The following is a 17,996-nucleotide window of genomic DNA, read 5'->3' on the forward strand; positions in this document are numbered from 1 at the left end:
ACAAAATGGCCCCATCATAAGAATGACATTCACAACACTGATATCTCATCCACTCAAAAGTCCACTCCCCCCCAATCATCCAAACAATCTAAAACCAAAAATATCCCAGTATAGTGTTAACCCCAAAAAAGAAGATGACCCAGAGATTCCAAGTGATTTCACCACTGCTATTTATGTGGAAGGCACTCAGTTATTACGACAAATAGTACAAATGCCTAAAACAGACAGATCCCTGACTAGGCCATTACAGACTATTGTAGTATTAATAAGTGAAACATAATGAGGAGTCAGTGAAGTGATAGTAATAATCACATTTCAAAGTCTCTTCCACATGCACATGCTATGCAGAGAAAAAATGTCAACATTATTTGATACAAGCCATTTCACTTGCGTAAATATATCATTTCTTACAAGGACAAAGATAGCATACAAGAGTAAAGGCCTTATCAGTCAACCCCCCCTCCTCACCCCCCGCCCCGAAAAGTATAGCTTTTCAAGGTAAAGAGATTCAGAGTGGCCCCAGAATTCAAAGGATGAAATCTTGGCCCCACTGAAGTTAATGGTAAAATCCCATTTCAATGGAGCCAGGATTTAATTCTAAATCTTTTGTTTCATATTGCTCTGGGAAGCAGATTACAAGATTTCTATGGCACACAAATGAATGATCCAAATATAAATGTTCAGAAATTTAAAAATAATGAACATATTTTCTTCAAATGGGTTGTTTTTGCTTCTTTGGTTATTTGAATTAAAATGCCAAGATTTCAGTTGTAATATACAGGGAACGTTTGTCCTTCCTCCTCCTCACATGTTTTTAAACAATAGCAGGCTCAATTTTGTCCCCTTTAATTTTCCCCAAAAGATCACCATTTTGTTGAGACCAAGCATGGAAGATTTCAGCCATAAAGAGATCTATTTAAAAAACTTACAATCAACTGGAGGAGGTTGGGTTAAAATGAATACAACTATAATTATAGCTTCCACTACCTCAGAAGCTATAACAGTAAAAAATACCAATGATTAATTTCAAAAGAATGCAATGTCCTCATTCTCATCATCATTAGATTCACTCAAATCTTTTTTTTTAAAAAATAAAAAACAATGGTAGATATTAAGTAACAGTAAAAATAGGCATGGTAAAATAATAATTTGTATTACAATTCTTTCCTTTTTAAAAACTGAACAACAGTTCAATAGTAAACCAATTTTTTCAAAAAGTCTTGTATTGCAAGCATACAATTTTAAGGTTTAATTATAACTCATTAAATATTTATCAAGTAGCTAATACTTTCAATTCCAGCAACAGATCTTTTACCTGCTAAACACCAGATGAAATAAGAAAGTTTGCAGGCATAAGGAAGAAACCATTCCAAACTATGATTCTCTCTTTGGGAAAATTCTTCATTATCCTAATGAGGATGGAAGTCTAAACAATTCTAAATGTATCTGATGTTGACACATAAATATCCCTCTGGAAGAATAACACATGCATTTCCAACAGCATGTGTTTATATTACTGTCAGTAGCATATATCAAATATACATTAATAAAAGTTATACTGGGTCAAAATTAGACAGCCATGCCAGCTTCCAGGTACAGCTACTTGTAAAGTTTCTACAATATCCATATCTTAGTTGCTGAAAGCACCTCAGCCCAATCCAAGGCATCTTTATAACCTCACACTCTTTTGTGAGCTGTTATTTACACATAAAATGTAACATCCTTTTGCAAAATTCCTTTGTTGTACTTAAGTGAATATATCATTGGTCTATCTCATTTTAATGACATGTAGTCCCTAAATGGAACCTCAAATAGAATCCTTGTTCTGGATTTTTCTGGGTGAAAGGAAGGCAGGTAGAAGGTGGGAGATGGATCAGAATCCTTGAATATGCCTTTCAACCTTAGGGCTGATCCTTCAACAAGTGCATTTCAGGGCACCACATGGACTCCATGGTGTACTTAAAACACAGTGAGTTTCAGGTGGAAACAGGAACTAAGACCTTGATCCTGCAACTGAAAGGGGCCTGTTTTCTGGATCCAGTCTGGATATGAACCAAGATAGTTGAAATCTCATGAAAAGAAATGACCTCACCAGGATTTCATCAGGTAAAACGGGAGATCTTGTTATTTTTGCCACTTTGGGCAAACATCTTTCAAAAATAGCTTATAAGATTTCTACACTGTCAAACCTGAACTCTAGTCATGGTTTTATCTTGAACCAAAATTTTGAATCCTCATCAGTACCTAATACATATCTGGCTCTAGCTTTCCTGGACCATACCTAATTAATATTAACCATTCATTGAATTAAAGCCAAATTATATTTATGTATTGTATTGGAGAACCAAGGATTGGGCTTTATCATGTTAGATCGGGGTGGGCAAACTTTTTGGCCCAAGGGCCACATCGGGGTTACGCAACTGTATGGAGGGCCAAGTAGGGAAGGCTGTGCCTCCCCAAACAGCCTGGCCCCTACCCGCTATCCGCCCCCTCCCACTTCTCCCCGCCCAACTGCCCTCTCAGAACCCCCAACCCATCCACCCCCCGCTTCTTGTTCCCTGACTGCCCCTTCCCTGGACCCTCGACCCCTATCCAACCCCCCTGCTCCCAGTCCCCTGACTGCCCCAACTCCTATCCACACCCTCGCCCCCGACAGCCCCCCCGGGACTCCCACCCCCTATCCAACCACCCTCTGCTCCTCGTCCCCTGACCACCCCCTGCTGGAACCCCTCACCCCTAACTGCCCCCCCCAGGATCCCACCCCCTTATCGAACCCCCCCCGCTCCCTGTCCCCTGACTGACCTCCCGACCCCTATCCACATCCCCGCCCCCGACAGGCTCCCCAGGATTCCCACTCCCAACCCTCCCTGTTCCCCATCCTCTGACTGCGCCCCCCAGAACCTCTGCCCCATCCAACCGCCCCCTCCTCCCTGACAGCCCCCCAGGACTCCCCGCCCCCTTACCAGCAGCAGGAGCTTGCAGCCGCGACACTCGGGCAGAGCCAGCTGCGCTCCACACACTGCCCAGCGGGAGCGGAGGGCGAGAACGTGGCCTGTGCAGCGGTGTGGCTGCGGGGGAGGGGCAGGGCAGGACGGCCACACAGGCTGGATGTGGCTCGTGGGCCATAGTTTGCCCACGTCTGTGTTAGATGCTATATAATATGTAATAAAAAAAGACAGTGCATGTCCCATACACCTAACGATCAAAGAGTACAATAAGAAACAAGAGGTGGAGAGAGTAACATGGTAACAGTGGGATGATTGTTTGGTATAATAAGGAGTGCTTAACATTTAGCACAAGTATATAAGTATATAAATTTATAATATTTAGTACAGATGTTTAAGATGCAATAAATATTTTTAATATAAAATGCAATAATTTTTTCAATACACACTATGTAATTTGTACCGAAAGGATTTATTGCACCTTGAATCTCTACCTAAAAAGGCTTGTGCTAAATATTATATATCATCACAAACAATGAATCTTTTATAAGAACACCAGTACCACCAGAAAAAACAGTATAATTTGGGTCCAAACTTACTTTCTGCAGTTTGCATTATTATCTCATCAAGTTCTTTTTCCAGTTTTTCATAAGTGTCCAGCCTTGCCTGATGCTCAGAATTCTGTGCCTGAAGTTCAGTAATGCGTGTCTCACTAGATGCTTGAAGGCTATAAAACTCCTTAGTGAGAACCTGAGAGAATGAACAACAAAACAAATGCAAAGATTGGGATTATAAAATATTTTTGAGGGAGGCGAAAACACGTATGTGAAAGATTCAGTAGTCTAATATTTAAAGATAACAGATTTTCAGTGTTTGTTGAAAAGTCCAATTTAATGTGTCATTCAGAAAAGGGAAAAAATCTTTTTAACAGCAGATATTCTCTAAATATACTATCTTGGACAGATCTACTCTCTTGAGTTATGTGCCATGCGACAAGACATCTGACAGCTCTTTAAAGCTCTAGTGATTTCATGAGCCTCTACTTGAGGACACAACCAAAATCCTCATGGGAGGAGAATCAAGAAAAAAGGATAAGGGGTGGGGGGAGTGTTTAATACTGTACATAGGATTTTAAATAATGGAAGGTATTTGTTTTGTTGTTTACTTTGATTAGTTCAAGGGACTTCTTTAATAAAAGGATAAATGCATAATTATCACAATTTGATGTTTATGATGCACTTATTTCCTATAAATATAGAGAACTAAATATTAATACATTAACAACATTCAAGACTAGCAAAAATAATTAACACAATAGGCTGAGGACTTAAATAAAAATAAGCACATACTCAATTCAAAGTAGAAGCTGTAAATGCAAATGTGAGAATCTTAAAAGCAAAAACAGGTGAGCTAGAATGCCTGGAAATGGAAAAAGACCATGACAAAAGAAACGTTACTAAAACAAAGTGGAATGACAAAAACCAGTGTAATTCTTTAATATCTAGCTATATACTATACAGTAAGGAGAAAATAGATGGAATAAGTGGGGATGTACACAGGATATGGAGATTACTTACTTGTAACCAAAGTCCTTCAAGATGGACTCTGCATATTCATATCTTGGCACGTGTCAACAGGTGCCAGTGAACAGTGCAACCTTCTACTAGTAGTGCCTAATAGATAGCTTATGTGCCCCCTTCCCATCCCTCCTCTCAATGTCCAAGCACGTAGAACCAATCTACCAAACTGGGCACCCAATTTAACCATGTTATCTAATGAATGTTTAATCATATGTATTGAACTCCCCATGGCTGCGTTACAAATTTCAATTAGCAGGACCTGTCTTGCACTGCCTCACCCATCTAGATAATATCTGCGTGGAAATGGGGTTCCCAGTTACCCACATATGAATCAAAATTTGTGTGAAAATCTAAAATCCTTGGTCCTATCTAAATATAACAATCTTTTTTCATCCAAACAGTGGAACTTTGATTCGCTCTTATTTGAATGACATCTGGGAAAAAAACGCTGAAAGAGTAACAGATTAATTGACATGGAAATTGGAAATTATTTTTGGAATGAATCTTGGATGTGGGGGAAGAACTATATACTCTATAATGTATATACTCGATCATAAGCCGGTTTGTTTATAAGCCGACCCCACCCCCAAGATGGATAAGTAAAAATGGAAAAATTTTATAATCCATTCATAAGCCAACTCTATAATTCAGGGGTCAGCAAACTTTGGCTCCCGGGCCATCAGGATAAGCTGCTGGTGGGCTGAGATGGTTTGTTTACCGCGAGCATCCGCAGGCACGAAGGTAAACCTAAGTGTCCCAGCGCTCCAGCTGCTTATCCTGACAGGCCGGGACAGCAACTGGTGGGGAAATTTTTTTTGGTGGGGGGGGAGAAGCTGGGAGTCAGGGGAGTAACCCCTGTCATCCCCCCCCCACATGACCCCACCCCTAACCCGGGACCCCCACACTCTCCCCATCCCATCCGTTCCCACCTTATCTGGAGAGGGCCAGGGGAGGATGTCTCTGACCTGGTTGGAGCTGCTCCGGCAGGCTGGGCAGCGCAGCTGCAGCCTGCTCTGGTGGGCCAAACCGGGTGGTGTGGCCGCAGCATGTTCCAGTGGGCTGGGCCGGGCGGCACAACTGCAGCGTGCTCCGGTGGCTGGGTGGCGCGACCACAGCCTGCTCTGTGGGGCGGGGCTGAGCGGCAGGGCTTCAGCCTGCCAGCCCTGGAGCTGCAGCTGCTTCGGAGGCAGGGGGGAGAGCAACGTGGCCAGAAGCGGAGAGACTCTGGCCCTGCCTCTTCCCTTCTGGCTCTGCTGGCTGTGCTGCCTCTCCTTGCTCCCTCTGTTGCGGGGAGGGACTGTGTCCCACTTCTCCCTCTTTATACTCATTCATAAGCTGACCCCCTTCTCTGGTGCTTCCTTTTTTTACTAAAAAAAATCAGCTTATGAATGAGTATATATGGTACTTTATTTTTATAAAAATTCAGAAATGGAGGGTCAGCCATTAAGACATGAAGTTCACTACCTCTCCTGGCTGATGTTCTTGGTTATATACAGGCTTAATTGACAGATTAAGCAGAGAACAAGAAGATAAAGGCTTGAAGTGTGAAGACATAAGCTATGATAGTATTGTACTAAGTTCAAAACCCACGGAGTAATAAGTTCTCTCAGCAGGTAATTCAAATTTAGTAAACCTTTGGGGGAAAAAATTCTTAATATCATGCAAGAATATAGTATTACCATCTATTTGCATATGAAATGCACCCATAGTGATGCAACAGATAAATCCTTATCTTCCAGAAACAGCAAATACTCCAGTATTGATTGAATAGGAGCTGACACAGAATCAATACCCTAATCAGATACATAGTGAAAATCTTTTCTATTTAAAATCATAACATTTTGTAGTTGACTGTCTTCTAGCATTAAGTAAAACATGTATATATCTACAGAGTAAGATTTCTCTCATTTTGTCAGAGCCCTATTGCCCACTGTAGTGTTACTGTGGCTTTAAGAGAATTAATAGCATCTTCAGGGTATGGGAGCTGACAGTTGGAGGAGGCAGTTGGTTTTAGGTTAGACTGACTGATCTGAGTTAAGATGCAAGATTAAATATGTTAATTATGATCTAATAAAGACTGTTGTTAAGTTACTAGCAATGAATTATTATTAAGCTAGTGGATTACTTCAATATAAAACAACACACTCATGCTGTCAGATGCAAGGAAAGCAGATCCAAATGGCATTTCCCTGGATGCTGTGACAGAAGGTCCAGTGAAGCTTCTGTAGTATTCCTTGGAAAAAAGGAGCAAGCCTGTTTACACCACTGTTGCCTCTGGCCATGCTAGGGTGACAAGCATGATCTTGGCTGAGTCCTGTCTGATCTTTTTCACAACCTTCAACATTAAAGGAAATAGTGGGGAAGCATACATTAGCTCTGTGCTCCAATGGAGGAGAAATGCATCTGTTAGAGACTGTGTATCCATGTCCACTCTTGAACAAAAATAATGGTCCTTTGTGTGTTGATCCTTGTGGCAAATAAATCTATTTTTGGAGTACCCCAAAGAGCAAATATATATTGACTCAGAATCTTTCATGGATAATTCATGCAACTGGGAAGAGTCTCTGATTAGTTGGTCTGCTAACTGGTTGAGGGATCCTGCCAGACGCAGAGCAACTGGATAAAATCTTGTTCAGTATACATCTATCCCAGAGCTTCATTGCCTCCCTGCAAAGCTGCCAGGACCAGACTCCTCCACCCTGTTTATTTACATAGTATATCTCTACCATATTGTCCATGGTCACTTGAACCACAGATCCTTGTATCTGAGGAAGGAATTATCTGAAAGTCAACTGAATTGCTCTTAACTCTAGAATGCTGATATGAAGATGACATTCCTGTTGATTCCAGAGACCCTTGTTAAAACTGTGTTGAGGTGGGTGTGCACTCTGGCCTGTTTTTGAGGTGCCTGTTGTAACCATTATGGACAGGGAGGAAGGATTGAACATCATTCTTCTTAGTACATGACTCTGATCCATACATTTTTGGATTTCTCTGAAATGGTAAGTCCATGTTGCCTACTGCCTGCCTGAAGTTCTTTGCCAAACAATGTTGAAGAGGTCTCATCCTTTGTTTTGCATAAGACATGACATAGGTGATTGATGCCTTAAGACACAGTAGGAGAGAAAAAACTTTAGACTCTAAAATAGAGACCGAATCATGTTTTATCTTCAGGAATTTCCCTTGTCCTTCTGGAGTTGAGAAACTATCCCATGAACAGAATTTTGTGAGGGGGTCAATAGGGATTTTTTTTCCTATTCATGAAAAACCCCAAACTTTGGAACAGAGAGCACGTGAATTAGTTGATGCCCTTTAGTTCATCTTTGGGGGCTGCTTTAGAAGCCAATTGTTTAAAAACAGAAAAAACAAAAAACCCTTGTCTTCCCAGAAAAGCCACCACTATACAATGGCATTTTGTAAAGATTCAGGGTGCCAATGAAAAGCTAAAGAGGAGCACGCTGTATTGGAAATGATCTGCCCTATGGCATAATTAAGGTACTTCCTGTGTGACAGTCTTACACTGAAATATAAAGGTAAGCTTCTTTGAGATCAAGAGCAGTAAACCAGTCTAGATACGACAGGGAAGGGATAATGGATCCTAGAGTTATCATTCCGAAGCGAGTCCTTCGAATGTACTTGTTTAGCTTCCTTAGATCCAAGATCAGACAAAGACCTCAATTCTTTCTTTGGAATTAGGAAATAATGGGAGAAGAACCCCAGATTCCTGAGATTTATTGAAACTTCCCCTATTGCTTCATCCCTTAATAGAGAGTTGGTTTCTGTTATTGACTCTGATTCATGAGAAGGATCCCTGAAAAGGGGAAGAGGGGAGGTTGGTTTGGAGGGAAGGTGTCAAACTTTATGGTATATCCATCCTTTATAGTGTCCAAATACCATCAGTCTGTGGTATTCTTTAGCCAGTTGATTTAACATCGGCCTTAAAGGTTTCTAACTGTCTAGGAAACAGACTTTAAGGTTGGTGTGCTGCTCGTCAATTGCATGTCAAACCCATGGTAAAGAAGGTAAAGAAATAATTGAAGACTAATTACTTTGTCTCACCCTGGATTTAAAGTGGCATCTTTTATACCACTCAATAGATGATTGCTATTGCTGCTGCTGGTAGTGTCATCTGCCTATGTTGAAAGAGGAGAAAGAAGTAAAATAAGATGGAGAATATTGTCTCTGACATCTGAAAACAGATACAGGAATTCTCTTCCTGAAAGGTGGCAAGAGATCCTAAGATCAAGCTGTTGATCTTGTCTCGTTCATGTTTTCTAAAATTTCACCTGTTTTTCAACTGAAAAGTCCATCCCTCTGAAACAGAAATTCCTCAACTTTTGACTTCCTTTCATGGAGAAGAGGAGCACAGCCATGCATATCTCTGGAGTGTTATTGCTGTTACTACTCATCTTGAGGATATATCTGAGATATCAAAGGACACTCTCAGTGCATGCTTAGCAACATTTTGGCCTTCTTTAATGAGTCAGTCTGCAGGGTTTGTTGGAAAGATTCTTGATAAACAGAGAAATTTTGTTCCAAAGGTAAAACTGATATCTGGCCATTATAGTTAGGTAGTTAGCTATTCACATGTTGGAAGATGAAGACCCCAGTTTCCTTCCCAAATAATGTAGCCTTTTCCCTTTTCTATCACTGGGAGTAGAACACAAATATCCCAATCTTGACCTTTGCATTGTTGTAGCCACCAATAGAGAATTAAGAGGAGGATGTACATGGAAACAAGAAAATCCTTCATACGGAATGTGATACAGCTCATCTGCCTTTCTAGCAATTGGTTGACAGAAAGATGGAGTAGTCCATATTGATTTAGATGGCTGCCAGAGACCCTCCAGCAAGAGATGAGAAAATTTGCTTGTAAAGGTATTTCCCAGGATATCCAAAATAGGATGAGAAGGTTCCTCCACTGAAACCAAAGGTAATTTTAAAGTAGAAACCAATCTGCTGATTAACTCTTGAAATCAGACAGCATCCTCAGATGGTGAAGAAGATGAGATTACTCTGAAGTTTTCATCTGCAGAGAATTTGCCTGCAGGTTCTTGTTCGTGATGTGGAGGTATCACATCTCCTTGTTCATCATCTAGAATATTTTGGATCAGAGTAACAGACTTCTCTCCTGTCATCAGATCTGTTGATACAGGAGCCATGAACGACATAATGAACAACAGTAACTAACACTAAAACTAACTGTGGCACCTTGTATCCCATGTTTACCCCTTTTATATGGTTATGATATATTTTGTGCAAAGCATGCTTTGTGAGGTATCATTTGAAAACTCATAATCTGCTGAATATCATTGTCCTGTTAAAATATGTGTAACACCACTGCGTGTAAAATTATGAGATTCCTCTATATGATTGTTAGTGAAATATGCTGTAGTTCTGGGTAACACACAGACTAATTTCTCAAAGACAAAGGCACACTCACATGCCAGCGAGGTGCTAAAAGGCCATTACCTGCTTAATTGGAGATTCACCAGCAGGGAAGTTTTAAACAAGAAATTTATAATTCATCTGAAAGATAGTTGGCATGTATGCAATGTAACTGCCTCACCCCATGACCCAGCAAAGACTTTTCCTTTCAGAGTATAAGACAGGAGAAAAATGCCTCCTCCCTCACCTCTCCTCCTTGTATTGCTCTGCTCATAACATCAAGAAATACCTGAAGAACACTGAACAAAGGGGAGTGGTCCAGTCTGAAAGGAAATTCAGCCTGTGAACTGTCTGCAGCATCTGGTGTGGTGAGAATGATGTTTGTTTCAAATCGTATTTAGCTTGGTAAATTTTAGGAATTAGATTGGGTTTTATCTTTTTATTTCTTTTGTAACCAATTCTGCCTTATCATTTATAAATCACTTAAAATCTATCTTTCTCTAGTCAATAAACACGTTTATTGTTTTATCTAAACCAGTGTGTTTGGTTGAAGTATTTGGGAGGCCTCCACTTGAGACAATAACGCTGGTGCACATTCATTATCCTTTGTTGGAATGACAGGCTAATTTATGAGCCTGTACAGTCCAGTGGGCTACTGAACAGTACAAGATGCATATTTTTGGGTGACAAGGCTGGGACTGAGGGATATGGTGGAGTCAGCCTGTATCTATTCATGGATGTCTGGGCATAGCATTCACATATTCAGCTGGGAGTGACTTTACATGCGGATGGCTCTGAGTGAGGAGAGCCTGGAGGGACTTGCTGTTCACTAGCACAGCAATGTAAAAGGCACCCTGGGCTGGAGAGTTAAAGGGACACAGCAGTTCAGCAGTCCAGGTTGTAGCCTGGGGAATATCACACTAATTACTACCTATCCAATTATTAAAACAACGAACAAGGCACTTAGTTAACTGTCTAAAGGACCTTTAATCTGAAGGAGGATCACATCCATCCATGGTCAGCGACAACCACTGCCATGCCCCTTTTTATAGCCCCAACCTCAGAATGTGCTCAGATACTGGGGGTAAGGGGGAGGCATGTAAGTGATCTAATAGCACTACTAGTAGAAGGCTGCACCATTCAACAGCACTGATTGGCACATATCCCAAGAGTGGGAATATGCAGAGGGCACTCAAAGAAGGGCTAGAAGATTCCACAGAATCTATGGAGATAAAAATTGTGAGTGGAGAGGACAATTCAGTTGAATCTGTATGGATATAAAACCCAGGTTACAGAAATACATGAGTAACATGTAAGGTTATAATACTGGCATAATGATCAGAAAAGGAATACTGTGCACACAATGTTGAGAGCAATCAAAGAGGTAACAAAGTCTAATATAACAAACAGGGGACTTCAATTACAACAACATAAAATGGTCAAATGTCACAACTGGACAAGCCAAAAAAAGCAATTTCTCAACAACTTAAAGATGAATTTTTGGAAAAGCTAGTTCTAGAGCACACGAGAGGCTTTTCTCCACTTAGGCCTAAGTAACAAGCAGGAGTGGTTTAAAAAGTAACTATCGTTGAGCCAGTAAGTACTGGTGATCATAACATAGTTTAAGTTCACCATCTTCAGGGAGGAAAGGTACTGAAAGGAACCAAAAACTAGTACAATGCCATTCAATTTTGGAAAGTGGGATTAAAAAAAAGGGAAGCTACTCATGAAGGCCCTCGAGTCAAAAGTACAATATGATATGATCCAGAGACCAAACTTGGATAGATACTGAATAAAGAAGTTTGAACTCAAAGCAAGTATTCCTTCTAATACTCCTTATATTAGTAAATAGAACTAGATAAATTTTTGATAGCACTTATTTAAATCTCTGATCTGTCAGGAGTCCTGTGAGTACAGTACAGTTAAATTCTAAGCTTGGCCACAAAGAGATGTCCTGGTTCCAAGTCTTTAGATTTGATATAACTGGGATTGGCTAAGGCTATTTACAACAGTACATAAACTCACAGCTCTCCTTGATTTCTTCAGCCGTAAAACAAGCTGTACATAGTTTTGTACAAGTCCAACTATTTCAATTAGAGGTTGTTGTTTTTTATTGAAATGCTGCTACAACCTCTAAAGTGGACACTATTATATTGATATTGCTTCCCATATAGATATAAATTATACCAGCATAAAGGTGTTTATGTTGGTATAACTGCATCCACAAGAGAGGGATATATTTTAACTATACCAGTATCATTAAACTGGTACAACTTTTGTGCACAGACAAGCCCTAATAATATGGCTTCTACTTCTCCTTCAGCATCAGGATTGAGCTTCACTTTAAGAATAATGCATACTTTACTATAAATAAGAACAAGATGTTCTTTGTTTCATATTTATACCCAGAGAATTAGGAATAAGTTAAGAAAACAGTATGGATTTTATTTTTCTAATTTTCAAATTTTTATTTAAAATCATATTACTTTTTTTTGAATAGGTGAAACAAGAGAGTCAGCAGTGCTCAATGTAAAATATATAAATATGTACCAAAGCAAAACCTGCAATACTAAAGCAATATGTAATGGAGATGATTGTTACTACATCATTTAATAAAATGACAAGTATTCTATAAATAATATGTATTATAGCATGATATACTGTATTGGAAAAAATTAGGTTAGAATTTATAGCAATAATATTCAATTTAATTTCAAGTAACCTCTAGTCATGGGGAACTTTAATGATATTGACAAATATTTACACAGGGCATTTTAACATAGAGATTAAATAGAAAAAGTTAATTAAAAGAAATGAGTGCATGTATATATATGTATTGAGAGGTGTAGTGTGGTGTAAGAGATTTTATCAGTAGACGTTTGAGATTATCTGTTTTATTTTAGCACCTAGGATCTAAGGTTTTAACTTAGCACCTAGGATTGTCATATTGTTCACAACTAGCAAAATTAGAAGTGAAATATGAAGGTTAATCCCAACCAGCGACACAAACACTTTTATATGACACCAAACCATTTGTAATTCTGTATATGCAATATTTCAAAATAAAGATATTTTAGAGAGAAGGTTTTTTTTAATTGTATTGGAACTACTTTTTATATTCCACCACTAGAAAATCTAGACTGCTTTAGTAACCTGAAACAAACTGTATGGGATTCGGAAGGAGACGAAAATTATACCTAAGTAAACTTTGTAAAACTTCTAAAAATTGTCTAAAATATCTGTTCTCCACATAACATTGAACCTTGAAGGCATGACCTTGAGCTCAACCAGATACAAGTGCTGTGCCCCATCTGAGGACTGGAAACTCCCTCTCCAGCAATATAATGTTCCTCTTTCCTTGATGGGTTACACAGTTTTGGAACATACACCTGTAACTAGTGAAGAAAGGTAGAATTGTACGACACAGGTTGAATTTTTTTTCAGAACAAGTACGTTAATTTTTAACAATAAATAGTAATGCAAGGGGGTCTCAATCTCTCTTCATGAAGGATCATTCTGTTCCGTTCCTCTTCCTACCTACAATCCCACTTTTTATGTGCGTTAGGAAGAACTAGCTTCAATAAATTTTGCTTCATTTCAATGGCAATTCCTTGTGTATTTTATAACATCTGAAATTTTTACTCCATTGCAAGTTTTGTAACTTTTATTAAAAAAAAAAGATTGTGTAACACTGCACCCCAAATTATGCATAGAAATATGATTATATGATATGATTATGGCATAACTATGATGTATTTTATGCAAGATAGGTCATGTAAGATATCATTGAAAAGGTTATTTACTGAATATGATTATCCTACTTGTATGCATGTATCATTTTTGTATCTGAAGTTATGAATACTATCTATGTATCCATTACAAATGTGTTTACACATGGGGAACGCCCACTAGGCAAAAGACACTCAGTCTAGATGGCTGGTTCGGAAGGGCCATTCAGGTTAATGAGCCATTAGGAGAAAACAATAGGCCTTAGAAGCAGGTAGGGTGTGTGTGTGTGTGTGGGGGGTGTTCCTGAGGATGCTACAAACAGCCTCTGAATCATGGCTGATGTGACACTACAGGGACATATGACCAGGTCACCTGGTGCTTGACTCCATCTTGGGATGCTAGTGTTTTTCCACTGACTGGCATGGGAACCAAGCTTTGAAACAAAGGGCTCAAGCCATATGCAAAAGCTATATAAGGCAGAGGAGTGACATCATCGTGGTTCTTCACTGACTCTTCGTGCAAGAAGACTCCTGAAAACACCGAAGGAATAGAGAGACAGAAATGGGGAAAGTGCTGAACCCAGGCTAAAGGGATTTTTAGCCTGTGAATGGAACAATTGGGATTTCTAAGCTATAAGCCAGTGCAGGTTGCCCTTTAAGAATCCATAGCCTGCTTGCATCATCATTTAGGGTGAGAATTTGCTATTCATATCCTATCTATGTAGTATAGTAAGCTTAGTTTGCACGCTTTATTTGCTAGGTAATGTGCTTTGATCTGATTGCTATCCCTTATAAACACTTAAAATCTATCTTTTGTAATTAATAAACTTGTTTTTGCTTTGTCTAAAACCGTTGTGTGTGAAAGTCATAACTCAAAGCAGAAAGCTGTTGTATATTTCTTCTCCACATAGAAAGAGGGGTTGAATTTCATGCGCTTATGCTGCACAGTTCTCTGTGCAGCGCAAGATGGTATAATTTTGGGTTTACAACCCAGAGGGAGCGCGTGTACCTGAGTAGCTGGGAAGTTCCTTAGCTGAAGCCTCTCCATGCAGAACTAATTACAGCATCCATATGTGTATCCCTACCTGTATGTGTGCTGGTAAAAGTGCAGGCTGGAGCCTGGGAGAGGGTTTGGCAGGCTGGTCACTGCAGTAGTGTAAAGGGAGCCCAGGCTGTTGAGCGAGGGGGGCTCAGTGGTACCCCAGTTCCAGGTGGCACCCCAGAGAGAACCCGTCACAGATTCCTTTTGTAACGTACCTCCAGTTTTCTCTGATATTTCTCACATTCTAATTGACATTGTGAGAGATTCTTTGCTGTTTCTTCTTGCATGAGTTGAACACGTTCACTCTCAAAGGACTTTAATTTACTTTGATGGAGAAGTTCAGCCACCTTGCTTTCTGTGCTGAGTTGCAGCTGTCTATACCTGAAAAAAATCAAAGTATTTGTGTGGTTTGATCAAAAAAGATACATGTAGATACAGCAAAAAGATACATGTATATCTTTTCAGTATATGGCACAGATTTCAGCAAAGAGGAGAATCTTTGTTAAAAAATGTAGTGTTTAACAACCACTGTTAAGATTAAACTATACACTATCACTATTTGGAAGTAATAGTTCTTCAAGCTGTCGTTTGTGTGGATCCCACTGTAGGTGTGTATGAACCTCATGTATAAGAGATCAGAATCTTTCAATAGCAGTGTCCGTTAGCCCATGCCTGTTCCATGTGTGTCGTCATGCTTACCCACATGAGAGAATAAAGGGCAGAACAACCACCCCTTAGTTTCCTTGCTATTTTAGAATCCCAGGTAAAGATGACTCTGAAAAAGCAGGGATTGAGGGCTGGTCATGTGACCCACGTGGACAACCTCTTGAAGAACCACAGTTCCTAAAAATGAACCAGAGCTCTTCTTTGAGATAAGATTCTGCATGCTCATACTTGTGGGATGAAGGCACCTGAGTTGCAAGCTTCCAGAACCTCTGGAAAGCAGTGTCCACTGGGTCTACTTGCCCCCTCTTTCTCTCCTGATTCCTGGAGAGTTCCCAAGGAGATAAAAGGGGGAATGGCCCCAACTACCTCGCAGTTCCTCCTACTAATTCCTAACATGAGATGCCAAAGTGGGGAAATTAGACATGGAGCGTGAATATGTAGAGGCTCATCTTGCAGAACTATGGTTACAGGAAAGTAACCTTTATTTCTTCTTCAACTGGCCTCCAGGAACGTGGGCTGACACTAGGAGTACTAGCTAAACAAGGACAGCAGAACTGCCAAAACAGTAAGTAAGTCACTTCTATCTTTTTGCTCTCCCAAGACATCCTCCCTGCTCCCCCCCCCAAAAAAGATTTTTTTTTTTTGCTAAAAGCCACATATATAGCTGCGGTATCAGCCATACAATATGGTGTGATAGACACAGCATTAGGGCATGCCACAGACACTGCCTTTGTCCTGGATGAATTCTGAAACACTGTGCACTACATGGATAACCTTTAAACCATGACAGACTGACTCCTCTTGTGTCAGTTCCATATCACCAAGGGTTTGGGGAACCTGTAGATAAGCTTTGGCTCCATCTGGAGAAGGTATGTAATGGAAAACTTACTGCCATTAAAAAGGCCAAAAGGTAAGGTACAATTGGAACACTAGAAATCAGAAAGAGTTCTGTCAGGGGATTAGCACAACCAGACAGCATTTTACCCCAAGCCATACAGTCCTATTATCCAAATTGTATGATATATGACAATTTGCACTTAACACTGTAGCCAGGAAATAAACCTCACACCCCATTATGTGTAGGTGATGGATGTCTTGACCATTATATGCGACTGTTTATTCCAAGATGAGAGGGACTGAAGCTAGGTTTGCTGAAACATTCTGAAATGCTCCATTGGAAAAAACTCATCTATTAGATCAAAGAAAGACTTGGTTAAGGTAATAATTGGAGATATACCAATCTAGAACTGGAAGGGACCTTGAAAGGTCATTGAGTCCAGCCCCCTGCCTTCACTAGCAGGACCAATTTTTTGCCCCAGATCCCTAAGTAGCCTCCTCAAGGATTGAACTCACAACCCTGGGCTTAGCAGGCCAATGGTCAAATCACTGAGCTATCCCTCCCCCCCAAGGTGTGCCTTGATGTTTCTACTACCCTGACAGGGGGGTGATCCAATCCTAGACACTGCATCCTTCATGGTGGAGTCAGTCCCAGACCTGTTCCTAGCTTAGAATGAGGAGCTAGTTATAACTGAAGATAAGTAGCCCAGAGCTCAATATTGTTCTAATAAAATTTCCTTCTATGAGCTATCAGATACATGGACCATCAATATTTATGATGATGTATCCAAGGACTAATCAGTGGTTCTCTTAGCTTCTCATATACAGCTTTAAATCTAAACAGGGATTTACAGAACTCTGTAACTTCTCCACAGAACCTTGGCAATGCACCTTTTAATTTCCTGAAGAAGATAGGTCTCTTTTTTGCCTTCCCCTTCGAGGGCTATAGAGATGCTCTGAAGCCAATGGGCAGTTCTTTCTGGACAGATCTAGGGACACCACAACCTGTTTCTCCTGCAGAGACTGCATAGCAGAGAAATCTTCAGATTGTGACATCTCAGAATCAATAGAACTGAGATAGATATAGTACATTCACATTGTAAAGGAGTTTCTGATCCAGGCATTAGTTCTTAGCCTGTCAGCTGTTCAACAGCTACAGTCTTCTAAACCTAGTCCTGGGGAGGGGTGTGAATTGGCCTTTAGGGATACCCAAGAGAACTTCAACAGTTCCTATGAAGAACTATTGGAACTGACAGCTGTAGAAAGAAGCAAATTGGAATCTAAGATTTATGATAATATATGAGCGTAAGACTCAGTCCCTCTCTTCACAGCTACAGAACGAGAGTTTGATATACAATTATCATAAGGGGCAAACACACTTTCAAACAAAGCAGAGCATTGAGTGTGTGCATCTGAATATGACCAAATGGGAAGCATGATGTGAAAACACTGTCCTATAGAGACCCATCATCCTTTGATCTGATCAGAAGCTTGTAATGCATTTCTCCTTTCCAGTATTGTAAGGACTCCATACTAGATCTGCTTGCTCATGTCACTATTGTAAGCAGTTCTCAAAGATCATGGTTTTGGAAATGCAGAATGGAACTCCCCGACCTGTGTGGATCTGAGGCCTCACTGGTATAGAACAGGGATCGGCAACCTTCGGCACACGTCCCACCAGGATAAGCACCCTGGCGGGCTGGGCCGGTTTGTTTACCTGCCACATCGGCAGGTTCAGCCGATCATGGCTCCCAACGGCCACGGTTCGCTGCTTCCCGCAGCCCCCATTGGCCTGGGATGGTGAACCACG

General features: G+C 40.3%; 1 protein-coding gene across 7 annotated transcripts in view; it reads right to left on the bottom strand.

Moving 5' to 3' along the window:
* Window positions 1-17,996, bottom strand: part of PIBF1 (progesterone immunomodulatory binding factor 1) — a 186,256-nt gene that overhangs the window by 62,676 nt on the left and 105,584 nt on the right. For all 7 annotated transcript variants that reach the window (XM_045011564.1, XM_045011573.1, XM_045011581.1 and 4 more), the window contains 2 exons: window positions 14,899-15,064; window positions 3,545-3,695 (listed from right to left, as the gene is read on the bottom strand). In XM_045011564.1, coding sequence (XP_044867499.1) covers window positions 3,545-3,695; window positions 14,899-15,064 — 317 coding nt within the window. The remainder of the gene's footprint in view (window positions 1-3,544; window positions 3,696-14,898; window positions 15,065-17,996) is intronic.

The sequence above is a fragment of the Mauremys mutica genome, chromosome 1 (genome assembly GCF_020497125.1).
Source record: "Mauremys mutica isolate MM-2020 ecotype Southern chromosome 1, ASM2049712v1, whole genome shotgun sequence".
NCBI lineage: Eukaryota > Metazoa > Chordata > Testudines > Geoemydidae > Mauremys > Mauremys mutica.